Raw genomic sequence first — 18,695 nt, 5'->3', positions numbered from 1 at the left:
TTAATCGTGAATCGCAATAATCGCAATTTAATTGAATCGTAGCCCTCGGAATCGAATTGAATCGTCAGGTACCTATTTTGTACCTGGTTTCAAGGTACCAATTTCCGCCCCTAATAGATGGATACCTTTATTTATCCTGCGGGGGACTTTCAGTCGCTCAGAGGCAGCACAGCAGTTAAGACCTGAGGCCGATTCTACAAAATGTATTCTAAGTCCTCTTCTAAAACTGTTTTTTTGAAAAAAAACTTGTGTTACTATGTCAGTGCTTCTCAAACGTTTTCACGTCAAGGACCCCCAAATTCTATATGTATTTTGCCGCGGATCCCCGTCTCAAAATATGTTGTTCCGGGGACCCCCCAGAAGCGAAGATTTGAGTTAAAAAAATATTCGCTTTAAAATGATATAAAAATATTAATTTGCACACATTTTCTTGATTTTTCAAAAATAGCAGATCTACAAGCACTCGGTGCCACACTACGTGCTTGTATATCTGCTATTTTTGAATAGCACCAAAGTGTAAAATAATGTTTTTTTTTTAGCTAAAATCTAAAAATGACACAGATGCGTTCCAGGTCTCAATGGGTTAAATACGAGAATAAAAATAAAAGCATCGGTTCTGGCTGTAATCATACCAGAGTGTCGTGCGGAAAGTTGAGAAAATAGCAGATCTACAAGCTCACCCCCCAACCCCGCGGCGACGTGTGAATCCATTTAAAGTGAACACCAAGAGTGACGATAAACTTGTTTCTTTGTCCAGATGTTTGGCATCTACTTGGCACGAACGTTAATCGGCGACATCGAGAAGGTCAAGTTCACCTACTGAACCCCCCCCCACCCCCCACCCGTACCCTTCTGGAGGAAACAACGCCGTCATTCAGGGTGGGGATACATACAGTATGGCTCCCCCTGGTGGCTGCCTGGAGGAATTACAGAGAAACATCTGAACATACATCAAATCTCAACTCTCTTCCTTTCTCTGTGACATCATCATCATCATCTTCTTCATCGTCATGTGTTCTAGACTACTGGTTCTGGTCTGGGGGACCACCAGGTGGGTTCCAAAATGGACCTTTTACAGGTCTGTAACTCTGAGAGCGTACAAATGGAACCATTGTGTACGCTCTCAAGAGTTAAAAAGGATTTCCCCGGGTTGTTGAACGGGTCTCCAGTAGAGCTTATTTCACTTGAACTTGAACCGAACTGCCTCCGCTAGTCGCGATGGACAGAAGTGCCTTCATCCACCTCCTCTTCCTCTCTCTGCCCCGCCCCCTCCGCTGTTTGCATTTATTTTGTGTAAAAAAACTATTGTTGTTGTTTTTTTTTGTGTTTTTTTTTTACTTAAATCATAGAACAAATTAAGAGACAAATAACAACAAAGCTGAAAGGTTAACCACTATAAACCACTTAAAGGGCAAGACCACTTTGTTAGAGGTTTGGGTTGTGTAGCTACCTTGCCATGACGTAACTCCAAAGGTAGACAAGAAATCAAAAATAATTGCTCCATTGATTAGAAATTGATAATTCAAAATATGTTCCTCATTGACTTACATTGTACGCTGAAACAGCTCTCAAAGTCACTCTTTTAGCACGTAAATGGACGCAGACAAAGTTCATTCAGACAATATAGGACCTCACCAAACCCAGTACTGTTTTTTTTTTTCAAATAAAAATGTTAGCTTCCTGTTGATTTTGCTATTTTTATTTAGAAGAAAACCCGGACTGGGTTTTTGGATCCGGATCTTCAAATGCTAAAATCAGCAGGAAGTTGACATTTAAAAAAAAAATAAAAAAACGGTAGTGGGTTTGGTGATGTTCTATATTCTCTGAATCAGCTTTGTTTGTGTTAGTTTATGTGCTAAAAGAGTGACTTTGAGAGCTGTTTCACCATATTTTGAATTATCAATTTCTAATCAATGGAGCAATTATTTTTGATTTGTTGTCCACCTTTGGAGTTACACTATAGCAAGGTAAATACACAACCCAAACCTCTACCAAAGTGGTCTTGCCCTTTAAACCTTCGTTGACCCACAGCACTATAGCAGGGTCCGTCTTGACCGAAAATAGCCGATCTACAAGCTGACAAACGCGTTTGTCAGCTTGTAGATCGGCTATTTTCAGCTGAACGCTCGCGCCAGAAATAGGCAACGCTTAAGGGTTCATGTGGTTAATGTCGCGGTTTGGATTGATTCTTTTTTTGTGTATTGTGCTGCCTTAAACTAATGATACTTATCTGATAATAACATCGCAATAGAACTAACCTATTAGACTAACAATAGCATCTCTGCAAGTTTAATAAAACCAAAAATACATTGTATTTTTTATTTTGTTTTTCTAATGACATTCGTTTGATTCTACATTCCATGTTATAAATGTCGGTCGAGGGGCGGCTTATGGTCAACGTTGTGCTTCAAATAGTTCTCTATTGGCTGAAGGGTTTTTGTGATCTATTTAATTACGTATTGCATCTTTAAAGGGGGTGTGAAGTAGTGGTGGGAAAAAAGGTTAATTTCAGTGAACGAACGATTTTGTTCGCGGCAATGATTCGTTCGAATGATTCGTTCACGTTCAGTAGCGCTATTTTCTAGCGTTCAAAATTTACTCGAGTAAAAGCACAAAAGTATTGGCAATTGGCATCAAAATATACTTAGAACCAAAAGTAAAAGTACTAACACATTTGGAAATAGCTGATCTACAAGCTCATAACGCGTCACAAGCTTGTTGATCTGCTATTTTCAAATAGCCTAGGTATGAATCAGGACTAAAGTGGTTAATGTGTGTTTTATAATGTGTGTAAAACATCATAGCGGGATCGTTTTCTTTACGTCGTGCGTGAACGCAACAGTTTCAGAAAGTGAACGAGCTTGTTCACGGCAAATGAGCTAGCTCTTTTGAACGAATCGATCATGAACGACACATCACTAGTGTTAAGTGACATGTTCTGGGTGGTTCGTTCAGTAACGTCAAAACCCCGCCTCTCCTCCAGCTCTTCAGTAAACAGGAAATACATGTTGAGGTTGGGGGACACCAATTTTCATCCAATCAGGAGGGAGAACTCATAGAGGACACGGGATTAAAGGGCAAGACCACTTTGGTAGAGGTTTAGGTTGTGTAGTTACCTCGCCATGATGTAACTCCAAAGGTAGACAAGACATCAAAAATAATTGCTCCATTGATTAGAAATTGATCATTCAAAATATGTTCCTCATTGACTTACATTGTACAGTAAAAAAGCTCTCAAAGTCACTCTTTTAGCACACAAATAAACACAAACAAAGTTTATTCAGACAATATATTATAGAACATCACCAAACCCAGGATTTTTGTTTTTTTTATATAAAAATGTTAGCTTCCTGTTGATTTTGCTATTTTTATTAAGAACCTGGACTGGATTTGCGGATCCGGATCCGGATCTTCAAATAGTAAAATCAACAGGAAGTTGACATTTTTATTAAAAAAACAAACGGTACGGGGTTTGGTGATGTTCCATATTGTCTGAATCAGCTTTGTTTGTGTTCGTTTTACGTGTTTATAGAGTGACTTTGAGAGCTGTTTTACCGTACAATTAAAGTCAATGAGGAGCATATTTAGAATTATCAATTTCTAATCAATGGAGCAATTATTTTTTATTTCTTGTCTACCTTTGGAGTTACATCATGGCAAGGTAACTACACAACCCAGACCTCTACCAAAGTGGTCTTGCCCTTTAACACGTGTATAATGGGAAGTGATGAAACACAATTGGGAACTGGAACGAAGCGTTTGAACTGGAACACTTAAAGGAGAATTCCGGACATTTTAAGTGTCATCTTTGATGTGTCGCTAATCACTCACCACGATAGAAAAGCGCTGAAAGTCCCCGACAAGCTAATGCTAATGCAGAACGAGCTAACGCTGGTGTTGCCAGGTTGCCGAGTTGCCAGGTTCTGGGAGAGAAATAAGCAACCAGCGTTAGCTCGTTCTGCATTAGCATTAGCTCGTCGGGGACTTTCAGCGCTTGTTAGGGTATCATGAGACTCCACAATGAGTACTAGGAGAAAAAAAAACAGACTTTGCATTTGTTAAAATAGGCGAATTTCAGAAACACACTCTCCCATTATGCCAACGGAGGGGGTCGCCAGAACGGCCAAGAGGGGATTCTCTGGAATAACTCAAGGGGCTTTTCTATCGTGGTGAGTGATTAGCGACACATCAGAGATAACACTTAAAATGTCCGGAATTCTCCTTTAAACATTGAAGCCGATAAAAATAGTCTGCATGCTGTTCTCTCTCCTGATTTGATTCAATTGGTATCCCGGTCTGAAAATGTTGCAGAGCACTCTGTAACACAATCACTCTAGCACAGGGGTCTTCAACGTTTTCAGACCAAGGACCCCCTAGCTGAGAGAGAGATGAAGCAGGGACCCCCTACTCTATATTTTATAAAATTGTGTTTTAGATTTCAACTTTTTTTGTTTACGTTCACTGTTCTTTTTTCCCCTCTACACCTATACCTCTTTGCCAACAATAGCAGATCTACAAGCTCACAACGCCTCGCGCTGCGAGGCGTTGTGAGCTTGTAGATCTGCTATTTTTGGCTAAAGTTCTCCTCGCAAAAGGGATGCTAGGGTTCAAGTGGTTAAGTAAAAAAAAAATTAAAAAAATCATATCATATCACACAAAGATTTGGCGAATCCCCTGTAGTAACCCTGAGGACCCCCTAGGGGTCCCGGACCCCCTGTTGAAGACCTCTGCTCTAGCAATGTTTTTTGAAAAAACGTATGTTTCTGTATCAGTGGTTCTCAAAACTTTTTCATGTCAAGGACCACCAAAATGATATGTATTTGGCCGCCGACCCCCATCTCAAAATATTGTGTTCCAAGGACCCCCCCTCCCCCCTCCCTCCCCAGAAGCAAAGATCTGAGTTAAAAATGGTAATATATATATATATATATATATATATATATATATATATATATATATATATATATATATATATATATATATATATATATATATATATATATATATATATATATATATATATATATTCACACACATTTTCACGATTTTTCAAAAATTTGCTTTTTTTTGAATAGCCAAAGGAATCTAAAATGACACAGATGCGTTCCCGGTCTTAACTATTTAACTGTTTTGAATAAAAAACATCACCTAACGCCCCCTTTTAATGGAAGGAAAAGCACAGATCTCAAAGCTCAGATAGTTTCCTGTGTTTGGTTCACACTGTGCCTTTCTGTTCCAAACATAAACCTCAATGTACGGGTGAGACAGTTACCCGTAACTGGATTAATCCAGTTAATAACTGGATTAATCCAGTTAATCCAGTAATCCAGAGGGTTAAGTTATTAACTGGATTAATCCAGTTAATAACTGGATTAATCCAGTTAATCCAGTAATCCAGAGGGTTAAGTTATTAACTGGATGAAGCCAGTTATTAACACATCGGGTGCCAGCATTTTTTCATAACAATTTACCGTGGGTGCCAGCATTCTCCCCATTGACTGCGCTTTGCTGTTTAACGTTTCCGCGTGCGTTACAAGCAAATCCACGCAAAAAAAAGCATCGATTCATGTTCTGCCATGAGCCTGGCTACAGGCTGGAACCATAACATTCCCCTCGCGGGTTACAACGGGGGGGGGGATCGTGCATCGCGCATGACCGTTTTTCCCCACAGGAAACAGATTCGGAGATATAGGCGTTTCAAAGTAGGAAATAGACAGGAAGCGGATGGGGAAAAAAATGTGTTTCCGGTGAGCGATCTGGCACTTCCTTCGCAGGATTACAATGGGTGCTCATAGAGCTGCTCTAGCCCCGCCCGCGCAGAGAAAAACGAAAAAAACAAAAAGACTGAAATCACGGTTCAGACCGTGTTCGGCACCGAAGCTTCGGAACCGCCACTATGTAAACACACGGTTCAGACCGTGTTTGGCACCCGATGTGTTAACTGGATTAATCCAGTTATTAACTGGATTAATCCAGTTATTAACTAGTTCTGGATTAATCCAGTTATTAATCCAGTTATTAACTAGTTCTGGATTAATCCAGTTAATAACTGGATTAATCCAGTTATTAACTGGATTAATCCATTAAGACTTGTCTTCTAAATCCCAACAGTTTTCTGAAAAAAAACCTATGTTTCCCAACAGTTTAAAAAAACAACAACCTATGTTTCTATATCAGTGGTGCTCAAACTTTTTCTCAAAATATTTTGTTCCAGGGACCCCCCCAGAAGCAAAGATTTGAGTTAAAAATGTTTGCTTTAAAAGAATATATATACTCAAAGATTTGCACACATTTTCACGATTTTTCAAAAATAGCAGATCTACAAGCTATGAGCTTGTAGATCTGCTATTTTTGAATAGCCAAAGTGTAAAATAATGCTTTTTTTGGCTCAAATGAAAAAGTGACACAGATGCGTTCCAGGTCTTAATGGGTTAATCAAAGTAGAATATCGTCTCTTGTCGGGGTGGAATTCCTCATATGTCCAAAACTGTTACTTTTCAGGATTCAAATTCAAAAGTAGCCAAAGTAGCAGATCTACAAGCTCGAAACGTATCGCTTTCGTAGAGCTTGTAGATCTGCTACTTTTGATGCTTTTCGTCCGACGCTGTAGTGTGATCAAGTAGGGCGTTAATTTACAACAAAAAGTCAAAATATGGAGATAGGAGTGTTTTTTTAAATAAAATAATAGATTTTCAAAAAAGATTTTTGAAAAAATATGTTTTGAAAATAGCGAATTTACAAGCTAGTAACGTGTCTCAGTGCGACACATTGTAAGCTATGACAACAACACCGTCGTGTGCAAGACTAGACTGGGATAAAGTGGCTTTGGAGCAGGGACGTGCGCAGATAGACTCTAGGTGGTGCTAGAGCACCTGCCCTTTGCCCTCTTGACCAGAAGTGCCCTTTTCTTTTTACCATAACCACTCCAAACCTAGCATCCCTTTTCTGAGGAGACCTTTAGCCAAAAATAGCCGATCTACAAGCTCACAACGCCTCACGCTGCGAGGCGTTGTGAGCTTGTAGATCGGCTATTTTTGGCAAAGAGGTATAGGTGTAGAGGGAAAAAAGAGCAGACCAAGTAAACAAAAAAAAGTATAATTTACTTGAACACCTGCCCCTCAAAATGTCTGTGCTTTGGAGGTTGCTGATACTGTGTAGTTCTTAGACCCTCCAGAAAAACGTGGGCAAAATCCTTGATTATGCGGGCTAAAACTCTTCATTATGCGGGCTAAAACTCTTCATTATGCGGGCTAAAACTCTTGATTATGCGGGCTAAAAATCTTGATTATGCAGGCTGGAATCCTTGATTTTGCGATGAAATATGCAGTTGTTGTTTTTTTAATTTTATGCGGTGAAATTGCGGGAGGTTGCGAAATATTTTAACCAAATACACCCAAATACACCCTTAACCAAATACCCATTAGTGCCTCAGTATTAAAACACTTAAGCCCTACATTGTCATAGTACGAATAGTGAAAAGATATCATCTACAGGCTTGTAGATCTGCTATTTTCGCTATAAAAGTAAAACAAGTTGTTAAATCTGTCTTAATCTTGATGTGTTTTTTTTCCCCAAATCTTTTGTTGGTGTGAGCTTCATGAGAGAATAGCTTTATTGATCATAGTTGCATTAATTAATAACCTAAATCTTCAACATAAAACGTAACAACTTCAACCTTTTATATTTGGCCGGAGTCCCCCAGAGGTCTATACTAGGCCTCCTCCTTTTTTTCCCCCCTCCACACCAAATTTCTTCGGCAAAAATAGTCGATTTGCAAGCTCACAACGCATTCGCGGGTGTGAGCTTGCAGATCGACTATTTTTTTGCCAAATGTTCGCCCCACAGAATAGGGACGCTAGAGATCGTGTGGGTTAAGTAAACCGGCAGATCCAGCCCGATGATTGGCCTGAATAAATATGTCTGTCACTTCCATCTCTACTTCTGATTGGTTAAAAGCCAGTGGCTTAGGTTTTTTTTTTTTTTACATATTATGTTATATTATGAACAAAATGGTCAGTGTGAAGGTTTCTACAATCAGAACTACACAGGTGAACATGATTTGATAAAGCAACACTTTCCCCTCTGCTTTTGACTGTTTTCCATCTAGTGGTAGCGATATCTAGTGTTCTGTTCAGCTGTTTTGTATTATATTCAACCTGTTTTTTTTTATTGTTTTCAACCTGTTGTTCTGTTGGGATTATATCGCTATTTGGAGCAAAAGGGACTTTTTTTTGTAAATAATGTTTGAATAATAAATAAAAAAAACATTTTGTAGAAGTGCGTCTGTAGAGGTGATTGTTTGCGATGGATGGATGGATGGATGGATGGATGGATGGACCTCAGAATCTAGGAGATTGGTTGGGCTAGCGGGGGGGTCTCGGGGTCCTCCCCCCATTCTTTTTTAACAGAGTAGATGTAGTTTCCGGTGTTTTGGTGAATTTTGTGAGTTTGATTTTTTTTTTTAAGGGATGAAATTGTACCCATTATTTGGGTACAATTTCATCCCTTAAAAAAGTAGGCCCACAGAAATTGATTTGATGACTGAAGCAATAGTAATAGTAAGAACCATCTTTAATAATAACCATTCATTACTTAAAAGTTAATATCTCTGTTCTCCCCGTGTCTCTCAGGGTAGTTAATACCCTCACAAAAAACATGTAGTAATCCTGGTCACTAAACTCCTCCCCCATGACAGCCGGGGCGCCTGATGGAGGGGAAAGGAACTGGTTGGAATAACGTGTTCCTTCCACGCACTACGTCCAACCAGGGAAACTCTCCCCTGTCAGGTGACAAGAAGGTCAGTTGGCTCATGCATTGAAGGAGGCATGAGCTCGGCCCTGGCCTCCCTAGGCTGGTGAGGGGAGTGTAGTGCCCAGGATCACTTAGAAAATTGGCACCGGGTGAAAAATAAGGGTTACAAAAATCGTGGGATAAAACATTAGTAAAAAAAAAAAAGTTAATATCTCTGTATGATGACCATGCACTGACCACATCCCCAAACCAGGGTTTCTGGGGGCCCTCCTACTTTTTTAACATAGTAGATGTAATTCCCTGTGTTCTGGTGAATTTGGGGAGTTTGACACCAAATCCAGGAGAAAACCAGAAGAAATGACGACCCAGGAGAGTGTCAGGAAACGTGGTAAAAAAAAAAGAGTGTTGGCAGCCCTGCATATGGGTACATTCAAGTGTCATTGCAGTAACAGCAGTAAGAATGAAACATGACGTCACCTTGCTAAAATAATGGCCCATGTCATTTTTTGAGGAACATTTTATTTTTGCCTGAATGAATTATTTTTGCCTACATGTCTCCTAAATCTCAACAGTATTCTCAAAAACGTATGTTTCTATATCAGTGGTTCTCAATCTTTTTCATATCAAGGACCCCCACAATTATATGTATCTGGCCGCCGACCCCCATCAAAATATGTTGTTCCAGGGACCCCCAGAAGCAAATATTTGAGTTAAAAATGTTCGCTTTAAAAATATACTAGAGGTGCGGGTCGCTACGCGACCCTTCCGTCTAGTCGCTGGCGCGAGGCTCTCGTGTAGCATGGTGTGTGTATTTGTTGCAACCTTTATTGTGAAGGAACCACCGGAAGTGCTAAGCTATTCATTCCGTTCCGTGTTACATAACACTCTGAGATGCTACATCGTGACATAGTGTCACAGAAACCCACAAAAGTCACCAAAATAACACTGTTCAACGGGCTAATTAGTTAGCATTGATGACATTGACCCCACTAACGTTCATACAGGTTGTTGATAAGATGTTTAACGTAGCCGTTTGAGTGACGACAGCAGCGTTGGTTAACATTAGCGTTAGTGTTAGGTGCATGCTAACGCTATCGCCGGGCCGCCGAAATCCGTCGGGCGGCCCGGCGATGTCACTACCAGCCGAGGCTTATTCTTGCGCATTAGGCCGCGATTTCCGCAGGGCCACTGCCTCGTGTCCTGCGTGTCTATTGACATTTGTAATGGTCAGAAATCTAAGTTGGGCTTGTTTGTGTGAGAATATTTCCACATTGGTTCGAAATGTGTGCTTATTTGAGCATTGAGGAGTTAACTGTGCAGGAGCTGTGTGGAGCGAGCGAGCTGGTGTTTTCAATGGCCGTCGCTTCGTTGTGTTTCGGCTGGGGCCGTAGCCGTTCGGTGATGGGCGGGGTTTTCGGGGTTGCCATGTCCAGGAGTTGTAAGCGCGAAGTGGCGTGTTGTCGGTTAGGGAAAGTGCGTCCATGCATGCGCAGTGCGCAGCTCTGTGTGTTTGCAGCAAGCTGGTTGCTTGTTGCTCGCGCGCAATCTGGCAACACTGATGGAACTTACAGACGCACAACCGTTCTGGCGCATGACTGTAGATTCCAATTGTAAGGTAGATGACACATTTATTATTTCTCATCTAATGTATAGTCATCTGTCTTGGAAAGTTTTAATGCAAAAATATCACTTTGTAATTTCTAAAATGTACTTTTGTTCTTCTTACAGGTGCTATGCAGTGACTGAGAGGCCAACATGGGCATTCCCATTGCCAACACAAGGTAAGTTCTGAGCTATTTCAATGAAGACAGGACACTGGCCAAGAAAGCTGGGGGACACTTAATTTGCAACCCTTCTCTCTTCTGCCCTTTCTCTCCTTTTTCCTTTACTGTTCTCTCTCTCTCTCCTCTCCTATCGGGACACAAACACTGCTCTTCAATTATAGCAGTGTTTTGTATCATTGTATGGTGGTGTCTATAATGTCAGATAGCATTTTACCTGCCTCTTCAGCGGTCAGTCATGTTGAGAGAATGGAGAACATGGAGGACTTCCAGAGAGAGGAGCAACTCCTCAGTGATGTCCAAGCTTTTAATACCCTGGTAGGCGTTTACAAGAGTCTGGAAGTAATGATCAGCATAACGCACTGTAAGATGCACACTTTTTATGTTCCTCTGGGGTATTTTCATGGACTTATTCCAACAGGTGCTGCAACTTTCCCGTATTGGAGGGAAGGACATTAAGGACTGTGTCCAAGTTCTTGACACTGATGTTTCAACATACAATATGAATGAACCCTTTGTGTGATGTTTGGGTGCGCTGTGGTTTTCAATGTCTGAACAATTATTTGTTTAATTCTTCTAGGTGAGGGCATGTTTCCATTCATATGCCTTTTTTAGCTTAACACCTGGACCCTCTGTTATGTCATGTCAATGACATAATGGTTGAACATTAAGTGAACATTAGTAGTACTAGACCATACCCGGTCGACGCATCCGTGGGGGGATATGCGCACATGATCTGGCAACCCGGGAGGCAGTTCGTCCCATAGCTGGGCTGCCCCGTAACCATGGCGACAATGTTTGACACAAAAACGCTAATAAGAAGCTGAGATTTGGTGAAATTGAAAAACGGGCTTCACAGTTAAGTTCAGATGGTAATGGTCAATGGCTGTGTGCAAAATCAGAGCAATTGCTCCAGCCACTGAGGAGAACCGGGTAGCTTCACCTACTCACTCACTCACTCACTCACTCACTCACTCACCACTACAGACAGAGGTTACTAGAATTATAGTAGGATAAAGGGTTTATACCATGTTTTACAAAAAATCCTAATCCTATTACATTATTAACATAAATGTCTATTGTTTTTCTTCAGGCTCTTCAGTAACAGCCTGATGGCACAGTTCAGCATGAAGGCGAAGGGGAAAAAGAGAAGACGCCTTTGGAGAAGACTAAGACTTCTAGAGCAATACAAGGTGTGTCATGTTGACCAAGGACAGACAAGCGGCACCCGCCAATCTCTACATTGAATTGGGTAAAACATTTCCTTCCCTGTTAACATTAGAAAATACAATGCCATCTGTCTACCGTTGGCTATCATAACATTTTAAATAACTGTGGTGGTTAGGTGTAGAAGGGAGATGGCTTTGTATTAAACTAGTTGTGGATGTACAAGCAACACATTTTTGCCATCCATCTTTCAAGATGTTGGTTTTGGGGGCAATATATGGCGAGCATTCAGGGTTCAGGGGAGCTGTTGGACGACCTGCTGGTGCCTCCCCCTAAGATCTTGAACCTCCTACCAGGTGGCAGGAGTTTCAAAGAGATGGTGGGAAGGGTGGGAGGAGTCATTATGCTCATGGCCTTCCTGACACATCGATCTGTGTATTATGTCAGATAGGGACTGGGACAGCATTTTCAATTGTCTTTTTCTACTCTGCAGATGCAGTCATGAAATTCGACCCAGAAGCCACAGAGGACCTCATAAGGCAGCATGCTCCAGCAAGAAGGGGAGGCGGAGGACACACAGCAGGCCTCAGGACTGATTTAACTTGAACTTTCACTGTCCATTGTGGGGGATCTTGGTGTCACAGTATTGTACAGTATTGTGTATTTTGTTCTGTTCTGTTCTGTTCTGTTCTGTTCAACAAAGTAGCTCTGGTTGGACCTTACCCTGGTAGCTCACTGGCTATTCAGTGCAGCACTTGTTTAATATTTTCCCGTTGTTGTGGGACTGACCCAAGCAAAAATGGCACTGTTTAGGAGGTTCTCCCTGCAAAGCAGGCTGTGCTATTATGTTTTATTACTATTTTATTTTCATTCGACCAGTGACGTGTAAGAAAAGAGAGAATTGAACTGTTCTGTTCTGGATCAAGCTTAATCAGCCCTAGTGACTGCTGTGTGTGTGTGTGTGTGTGTGTGTGTGTGTGTGTGTGTGTGTGTGTGTGTGTGTGTGTGTGTGTGTGTGTGTGTGTGTGTGTGTGTGTGTGTGTGTGTGTGTGTGTGTGTGTGTGTGTGTGTGTGTGTGTGTGTGTGTGTGTGTGTGTGCGTGCGTGCGTGCGTGTCCTTCTGTATGACCTTCTGTATTCAGTCTTGAGCTAGACAGCATGGAACAACATTGTGGGCGTTAAGACCCGCTAATATACGGCTACTCCTCTCCAGTGGTAGACAGTAATGAAGTACATTTACTTGAGTACTGTATTTAAGTAAAATAAATTGAGTATCTGTACTTTAACATTTGTATTTTGACTTTCACTCCCCTACATTTCGAAGACTTGACACTACGTTCTAGGAACAATAGTACATTATTAAGGCTAAATATAGTAAAAATTGCCGGTGACATCACATGGTGATGCGTTGTGAGCTTGTAGATCTGCTATTTTCAAAAAGCCTTTTACACAAACACTTTTTTCTCCTCCTACTGCACACATGATCTCTGGACACTTGTGATGAAACACATCACACACATTTGTTTGGCCGGATGTTTTTTTTTTTTGAGGGATGGGGTTAGACTATTCCAAACCTGGGTGGGCAGTGCTGTAGAAGGAGAATTTGCCCATGTTTGTTGTATGGGTGGGTGCTACCAGATCGTTGTTAACGCTCCCTCTAGTTTTGTGACTGTGGGTGTCGCTAACTTTTTGGAGGTTTTTAGTCAGATATGCGGGTATAGGGGGCATTTCGGGAACATTTTCATTTATAATTTTGAAGACCAAACCCATTTTAGTTGTTTAACCCTGTCTTCTACCCTGAGCCAGCATAGCTAGCAAAATGAGTGGGAGAAAGGTGGGTCATGGGCCCCAGTCCGAGAAGCAGTCAAATCAGTTTGTTTTGGGAGGTTTGAAGCTTAGTCTTCAGTGACATAGAGATGTTGGAGTACCAATGTGACACTGCCACATAAATGTGTGAAATAATGTATTTCCTGTACAGGTATGATGAGAATTGAAAGACAGAGATACACAAGAAACATAACATACTCGGTGATAACAGGGGAATATATTGGTTAAGATACGGTTGAATATTTAACACCTAAATGTTGTAACAGAGCATTTCTACAGTGCAGTATTGATACTTTTACTTAATGGTAGGGTAAGTGATTCTTTGGTTAAAACAAGTGTTAAATAGCCCTATTCTGATAGTACTCATTGCTATAGAGCATTTGTTCAGTAACAGGAGTCTCCATGTCTTTCCAGCTCTTTAGTAAACAGAAAATGTTCTTTTAAGTAAATTAAGTGACTAAATTTGTCCATTGAGTTATCAACATAATGTGATGTACATGCATATTATTAGACTACCCAGGTGGTACACGGCAAGCTGTATTTTCAGCTCTACAAAGAACCTCTGTAAATTCTGTAGAATATCACAATATATATTGCATCTCAATAGATCGTGACCCAAGTATCCTGATACGTATCATATCGTGAGGTTCTTGCCAATACCTAGCCCCTTTCGGGACCCTGTTTACCTTTTTTGTATTTGGGAAGGCGGTATCCAGGGTCCCTTGACGCTCAAAGCACTCTCTCTCGTAGTCGCGGGTACCACTGTCTCGTCTCGGGCTAATAGCTCGTCGCTTGGAAGTTGCAGAGATTTCTCAAAGGTACCAAAAAGAGCAATACTAAACCGCGTTTAATCTGCATTAATGCGCTCAGATCGGCGCTGCCGTTTAACATTTTTAATCATTTAGTAAAGCTTAATTTCCTCTATCAAACAATGCTCCACTTCCCATGGCCCGCCTCCCCGCGGTGACTGACAAGCTGCGCGTCCTACGCATACCTCTATGGTCCTACGCTACTGCCTCTGATTGGCGAGCTCCTACATGCTTGCATGACAATCACAACGCGGGGAGGCGGGACATGGGAAGTGGAGCAGAGTGTGAGAGAGGAAATTAAGTTTTACTAAATGATTAAAAATGTTAAACGGCAGCGCCGATCCGAGCGCATTAATGCAGATTAACCGCGGTTTAGTATTGCTCTTTTTGGTACCTTTGAGAAATCTCTGCAACTTCCAAGCGACGAGCTATTAGCCCGAGACGAGACAGTGGTACCCGCGACTACGAGAGAGAGTGCTTTGAGCGTCAAGGGACCCTGGATACCGCCTTCCCAAATACAAAAAAGGTAAACAGGGTCCCGAAAGGGGCTAGCCAATACCCATCCCTACTCTCTGTGCATGAGCTACTAAATTATGTCTGTGTGTGTGTGTGTGTGTGTGTGTGTGTGTGTGTGTGTGTTCCAGTGTTGAGGTCAGCTAAGGTCAGGTGGCATCTGGCAAGCGTTTCCAACTGCTCAGCGATGGTTTGTTGATAAGACTGTTGAATTTCAGGAATGTGTTCTATTGGCCATCTAGTATGAGGTCTTAAGGCCTTGTTTTTAGGCATGTCCTTTTGAATGTTCAAATAGGTCTTTTATGTCCAAATTGAATGTATAAATATACTACAGCAGGGGTGTTGAAACTTTGATGATGGAGAGGGCCACTATATGTCCACACTCACTCCAGAGGGCCACATTGCATATACTGTTCGGCAGACACCTCTTATCTCCGTATGTTGACCTTTTTCGTAATGAATGCCCTACTTTGTCATTCTATGTCACACACAAGTAGCAAAAATAGCCGATCTACAAGCTCAAAATGCGCCGCAGTGCGTTGCGTTTTGAGCTTGTAGAGCAAGACGAGGCGGTGTGAACGCTGCTCTGTGGGGGGTCCAGGGCTCAGTCTAATACAGGGTATCAGGTGTCATGCTGCTCTCGGTGTGTGGGAGCGGCTAACTTGCACCCCGGAGTTCTTCAACATACAGGGTTGCATTTCTTGCAGCCTGGTTTATCTGTAAAGCAGGGGTCTTCAACGTTTTCAGCTCAAGGACCCCCTAGTTGAGAGAGGGATGAAGCAGGGACCCCCTCTATAGGCTATTGTATAACATTTTGTTTCAGATTCTGGTCTGGTCTGCTCTTTTTTCCCTCTACACCTATACCTCTTTGCCAAAAAGATCTGCGTTTTGAGCTTGTAGATCTGCTATTTTTGGCTTAAGTTCTCTTCAGAATATGGATAATAGGGTTCAAGTGGTTAATGTAAAAAAAAAAAATCCGATCACACCAAGATTTGGCAGTCCCCCTGTAGTAACTCTGAGGACCCCCGAGGGGTCCCGGACCCCCCTGCTGTAAAGTATTTCGTGCCGGACATAGGAGACTTCTAGAGGGTCCAATGGACAAGCAGCCCACCATAGTCTATAGCACTGTTTCCCAAAATGTTTCCCCAACGTTAGGTCGAGACCCATGTTTGGGTAGCGGACCCATTTTTATGGGTCGTGAGTAAATATCCCCTTTTTTCGGCTCCTAATTCTTTTTATTATTTTTCTTTTTTCAAACTATTTTCAAAAATTTCAACAACCAACATCTTTATGAATAATAAATGAATATAAATATCATTTTTCTAAGGAATTTCATAAATAATAATACAAAAAAAGACACTTGCACTTGTAAACTTGCAGTTCTGCTATTTTCACTAGTTTGGGTCCCCGGGGAGACAAAAGCTAAAAAGTTTGGGAACCACTGGTCTGTAGGTTTATAAAGGGATTGCGTCCAGAAAAAGCCGTAGGCACGTCTGTGTATATATACGCGGGGCCCCTGAACATTGTGTTACTGCATGTTGGTTACTGACCCTTTGGAACCCCTTAGGGGTCAGCTTTTCTGAAGCACCTCTCTATAAGAAAACCATCCTTTCTATTGGCTGTTAATAAATACCACCAGGAGCATTGTTGAGCTGCAGGCATGCTCTCCGTTGAGTCCCGAGTGTTAACAGCTGGATGATGATCTTTTGTGCCAAAAGGTCCTACAGAGGGGCTGTTATGTTGACAGGCCCGTGGACCTTTAGTGTTTATGGTCCACCTGCTGCTTGAGCGGGTCAGGAGTTCACGTCCAGCGCTCCACTGTATGTATGCCCAGTTATGGATCTGGATGCTTACATCAGGGGTCTTTAACAGGGGGTCCGCGACCCCTAGGGGGTCCTCAGAGTTACTACAGGGGGTCCGCCAAATCTTTGTGCGATAGGATTTTTTTTTTTTTACATTAACTCAATTCCTGCCAATCACGCATAAATGCGATCTATTAAATAGCGCACTTGGCCGCCAATCACGCATAAACGCGTTCTATTGAAAAAACTGAAAAAATATTGAATATTCAATTTGACCCAAAGACCAAGGAGATATGCTTTTTCGAAGGAAAAGACTCCCATCCACTTCCTTGTTAACTTAAACACCTAAAAATGATGTATCTCGGCTCCTGAGTACTTTTTAAATTTCAATGAAAAATCTCTGGCAGACAACAGCAAAAAATCTGAAATAACTCTGGCAGACGAAGTGTTAACCACTTGAACCGTAGCATCCCTTTTCTGGGAAGAACTTTAGCCAAAAAGCTGCGAGGCGTTGTGAGCTTGTAGATCGGCTATTTTTGGCAAAGATGTAGAGGTGTAGAGGGTAAAAAGAGCAGACTAAGTAAACAAAAAAGTTTAATCTGAAACACAATTTTATACAATTATAAAGGGGGTCCCTGCTTCATCTTTCTCTCAGCTAGGGGGTCCTTGGCCTGAAAACGTTGAAGACCCCTGACCTACACTATAGGTGTTTTTTCATGTTTGTAGCTGGCTGTAATCTTTCACTGAAGAGCATGCAGGGCAATGCTCAAATACACACAACAGTTCTATAGTGGTAAAAAAAAAACAACAGTCAGACCTCTGTACCCCGCACGGTTTAACTGCGTCAGTGAATCTGAGACTCCTTGGACCATGTCATTCACTCATCTCTCCATCGCAGATTCTCGCTCTCAGGAGAACCTGTTCCCCTGTCGTCAGCCTCCAGCACAGATGTACGCCCAGGCAAGGATAACTTTTATTACAGTTTGTAAAAGTGACAGTTTCATGCTCATTGTCTGATGTGACTTTAAGGTTGACATGTAAATCAGTGTGAATGCTAATGTGCACTTCATTATCATCATCAATGTATGATTATTTGTCTAATTGTTTGTTTTTAATGTCACCTTTTCTTCAATAAAGCCCTGCCAACTACACCATATGGCCTGTTCCTTGGAGGAGTTGATGCAAAAAGGACTTTAGCTTGTTATTAATTCAGTTCCTACATTGACACAATAGTATATGAGAAAAGTCATACTAAACTCGTACTGTCTCATAAAAAAATGAAGTCATACAATACTTTAGTATAAACAAAATGCCATACAGTCCTGACGTTAAAAAAATACTTTGTTCTTGTCAGCCTAAATTGTTCACAGCACAGCTATCTATTTTTATATTTAATTCTTGTGACAACCCTGGGGGTTGTCAGGGTGACTGGTGTGGTTGTCATGGTTACTGACCATGTGTCATGTGTGTCAGAATGATTGGAGGGCGGAGTGTGTCATCAGTGGAGATCTGGCCCACCTGGATTGTCCTCTATAAAAGAGGTGGCTGGACTTCATTCTTGTTCTCCCTCTCACCGTGAAGCTCACTGGGAGCACTCCAGCCTTTTGGATTTTGCTTGTTAAAGAACAAGATCACTGTGGTAGAGGTTTGGGTTGTGTAGTTACCTTGTCATGATGTAACTCCAAAGGTGAACAAGAAATCTAAAATAATTGCTGTATAATAATTGAATAGAAATTGATCATTCAAAATATGCTCCTCATTGACATTGTACGGTGAAACGGCTCTCAAAGTCACTCTTTTAGCACGTAAACGAACACAAACAAAGCTGATTCAGTCAATATAGAACATCACCAAACCCAGTACTGTTTTTATTTTTTAAATAAAAATGTCAACTTCCTGTTGATTTTACTATTTGAAGATCCAGATCCGCGGATCCAGTCCGAGTTCTTTTTAATAAAAATAGCAAAATCAACAGGATGTTAGCATTTTTATTTAAAAAACAAACGGTACTGGGTTTGGTGATGTTCTATATAGTCTGAATCAACT

The 18,695-nt window shown here is 41.4% G+C and overlaps 1 protein-coding gene across 2 annotated transcripts in view; it reads left to right on the top strand.

Moving 5' to 3' along the window:
- Positions 1–4,494, top strand: part of tspan14 (tetraspanin 14) — a 33,665-nt gene extending 29,171 nt beyond the window's left edge. The window contains exons 9-10 of one of the 2 annotated variants that reach the window (XR_014602031.1): positions 758–3,799; positions 4,250–4,494. Coding sequence is in view for 1 of the 2 variants with exons in the window: in XM_084075518.1 (XP_083931644.1) it covers positions 758–823 (66 nt within the window). In the remaining variant the exon portion in view is untranslated. Of the gene's footprint in view, positions 1–757 lie in introns of both variants that reach the window. The other variant, XM_084075518.1, reaches the window with a different exon arrangement.
- Positions 4,495–18,695: the final 14,201 nt, after the last annotated feature.

Source organism: Gymnoscopelus microlampas (genome assembly GCF_963454915.1).
Source record: "Gymnoscopelus microlampas genome assembly, chromosome: 13".
Taxonomy (NCBI): domain Eukaryota; kingdom Metazoa; phylum Chordata; class Actinopteri; order Myctophiformes; family Myctophidae; genus Gymnoscopelus; species Gymnoscopelus microlampas.
This window is presented reverse-complemented; position numbering and strand designations above follow the sequence as displayed.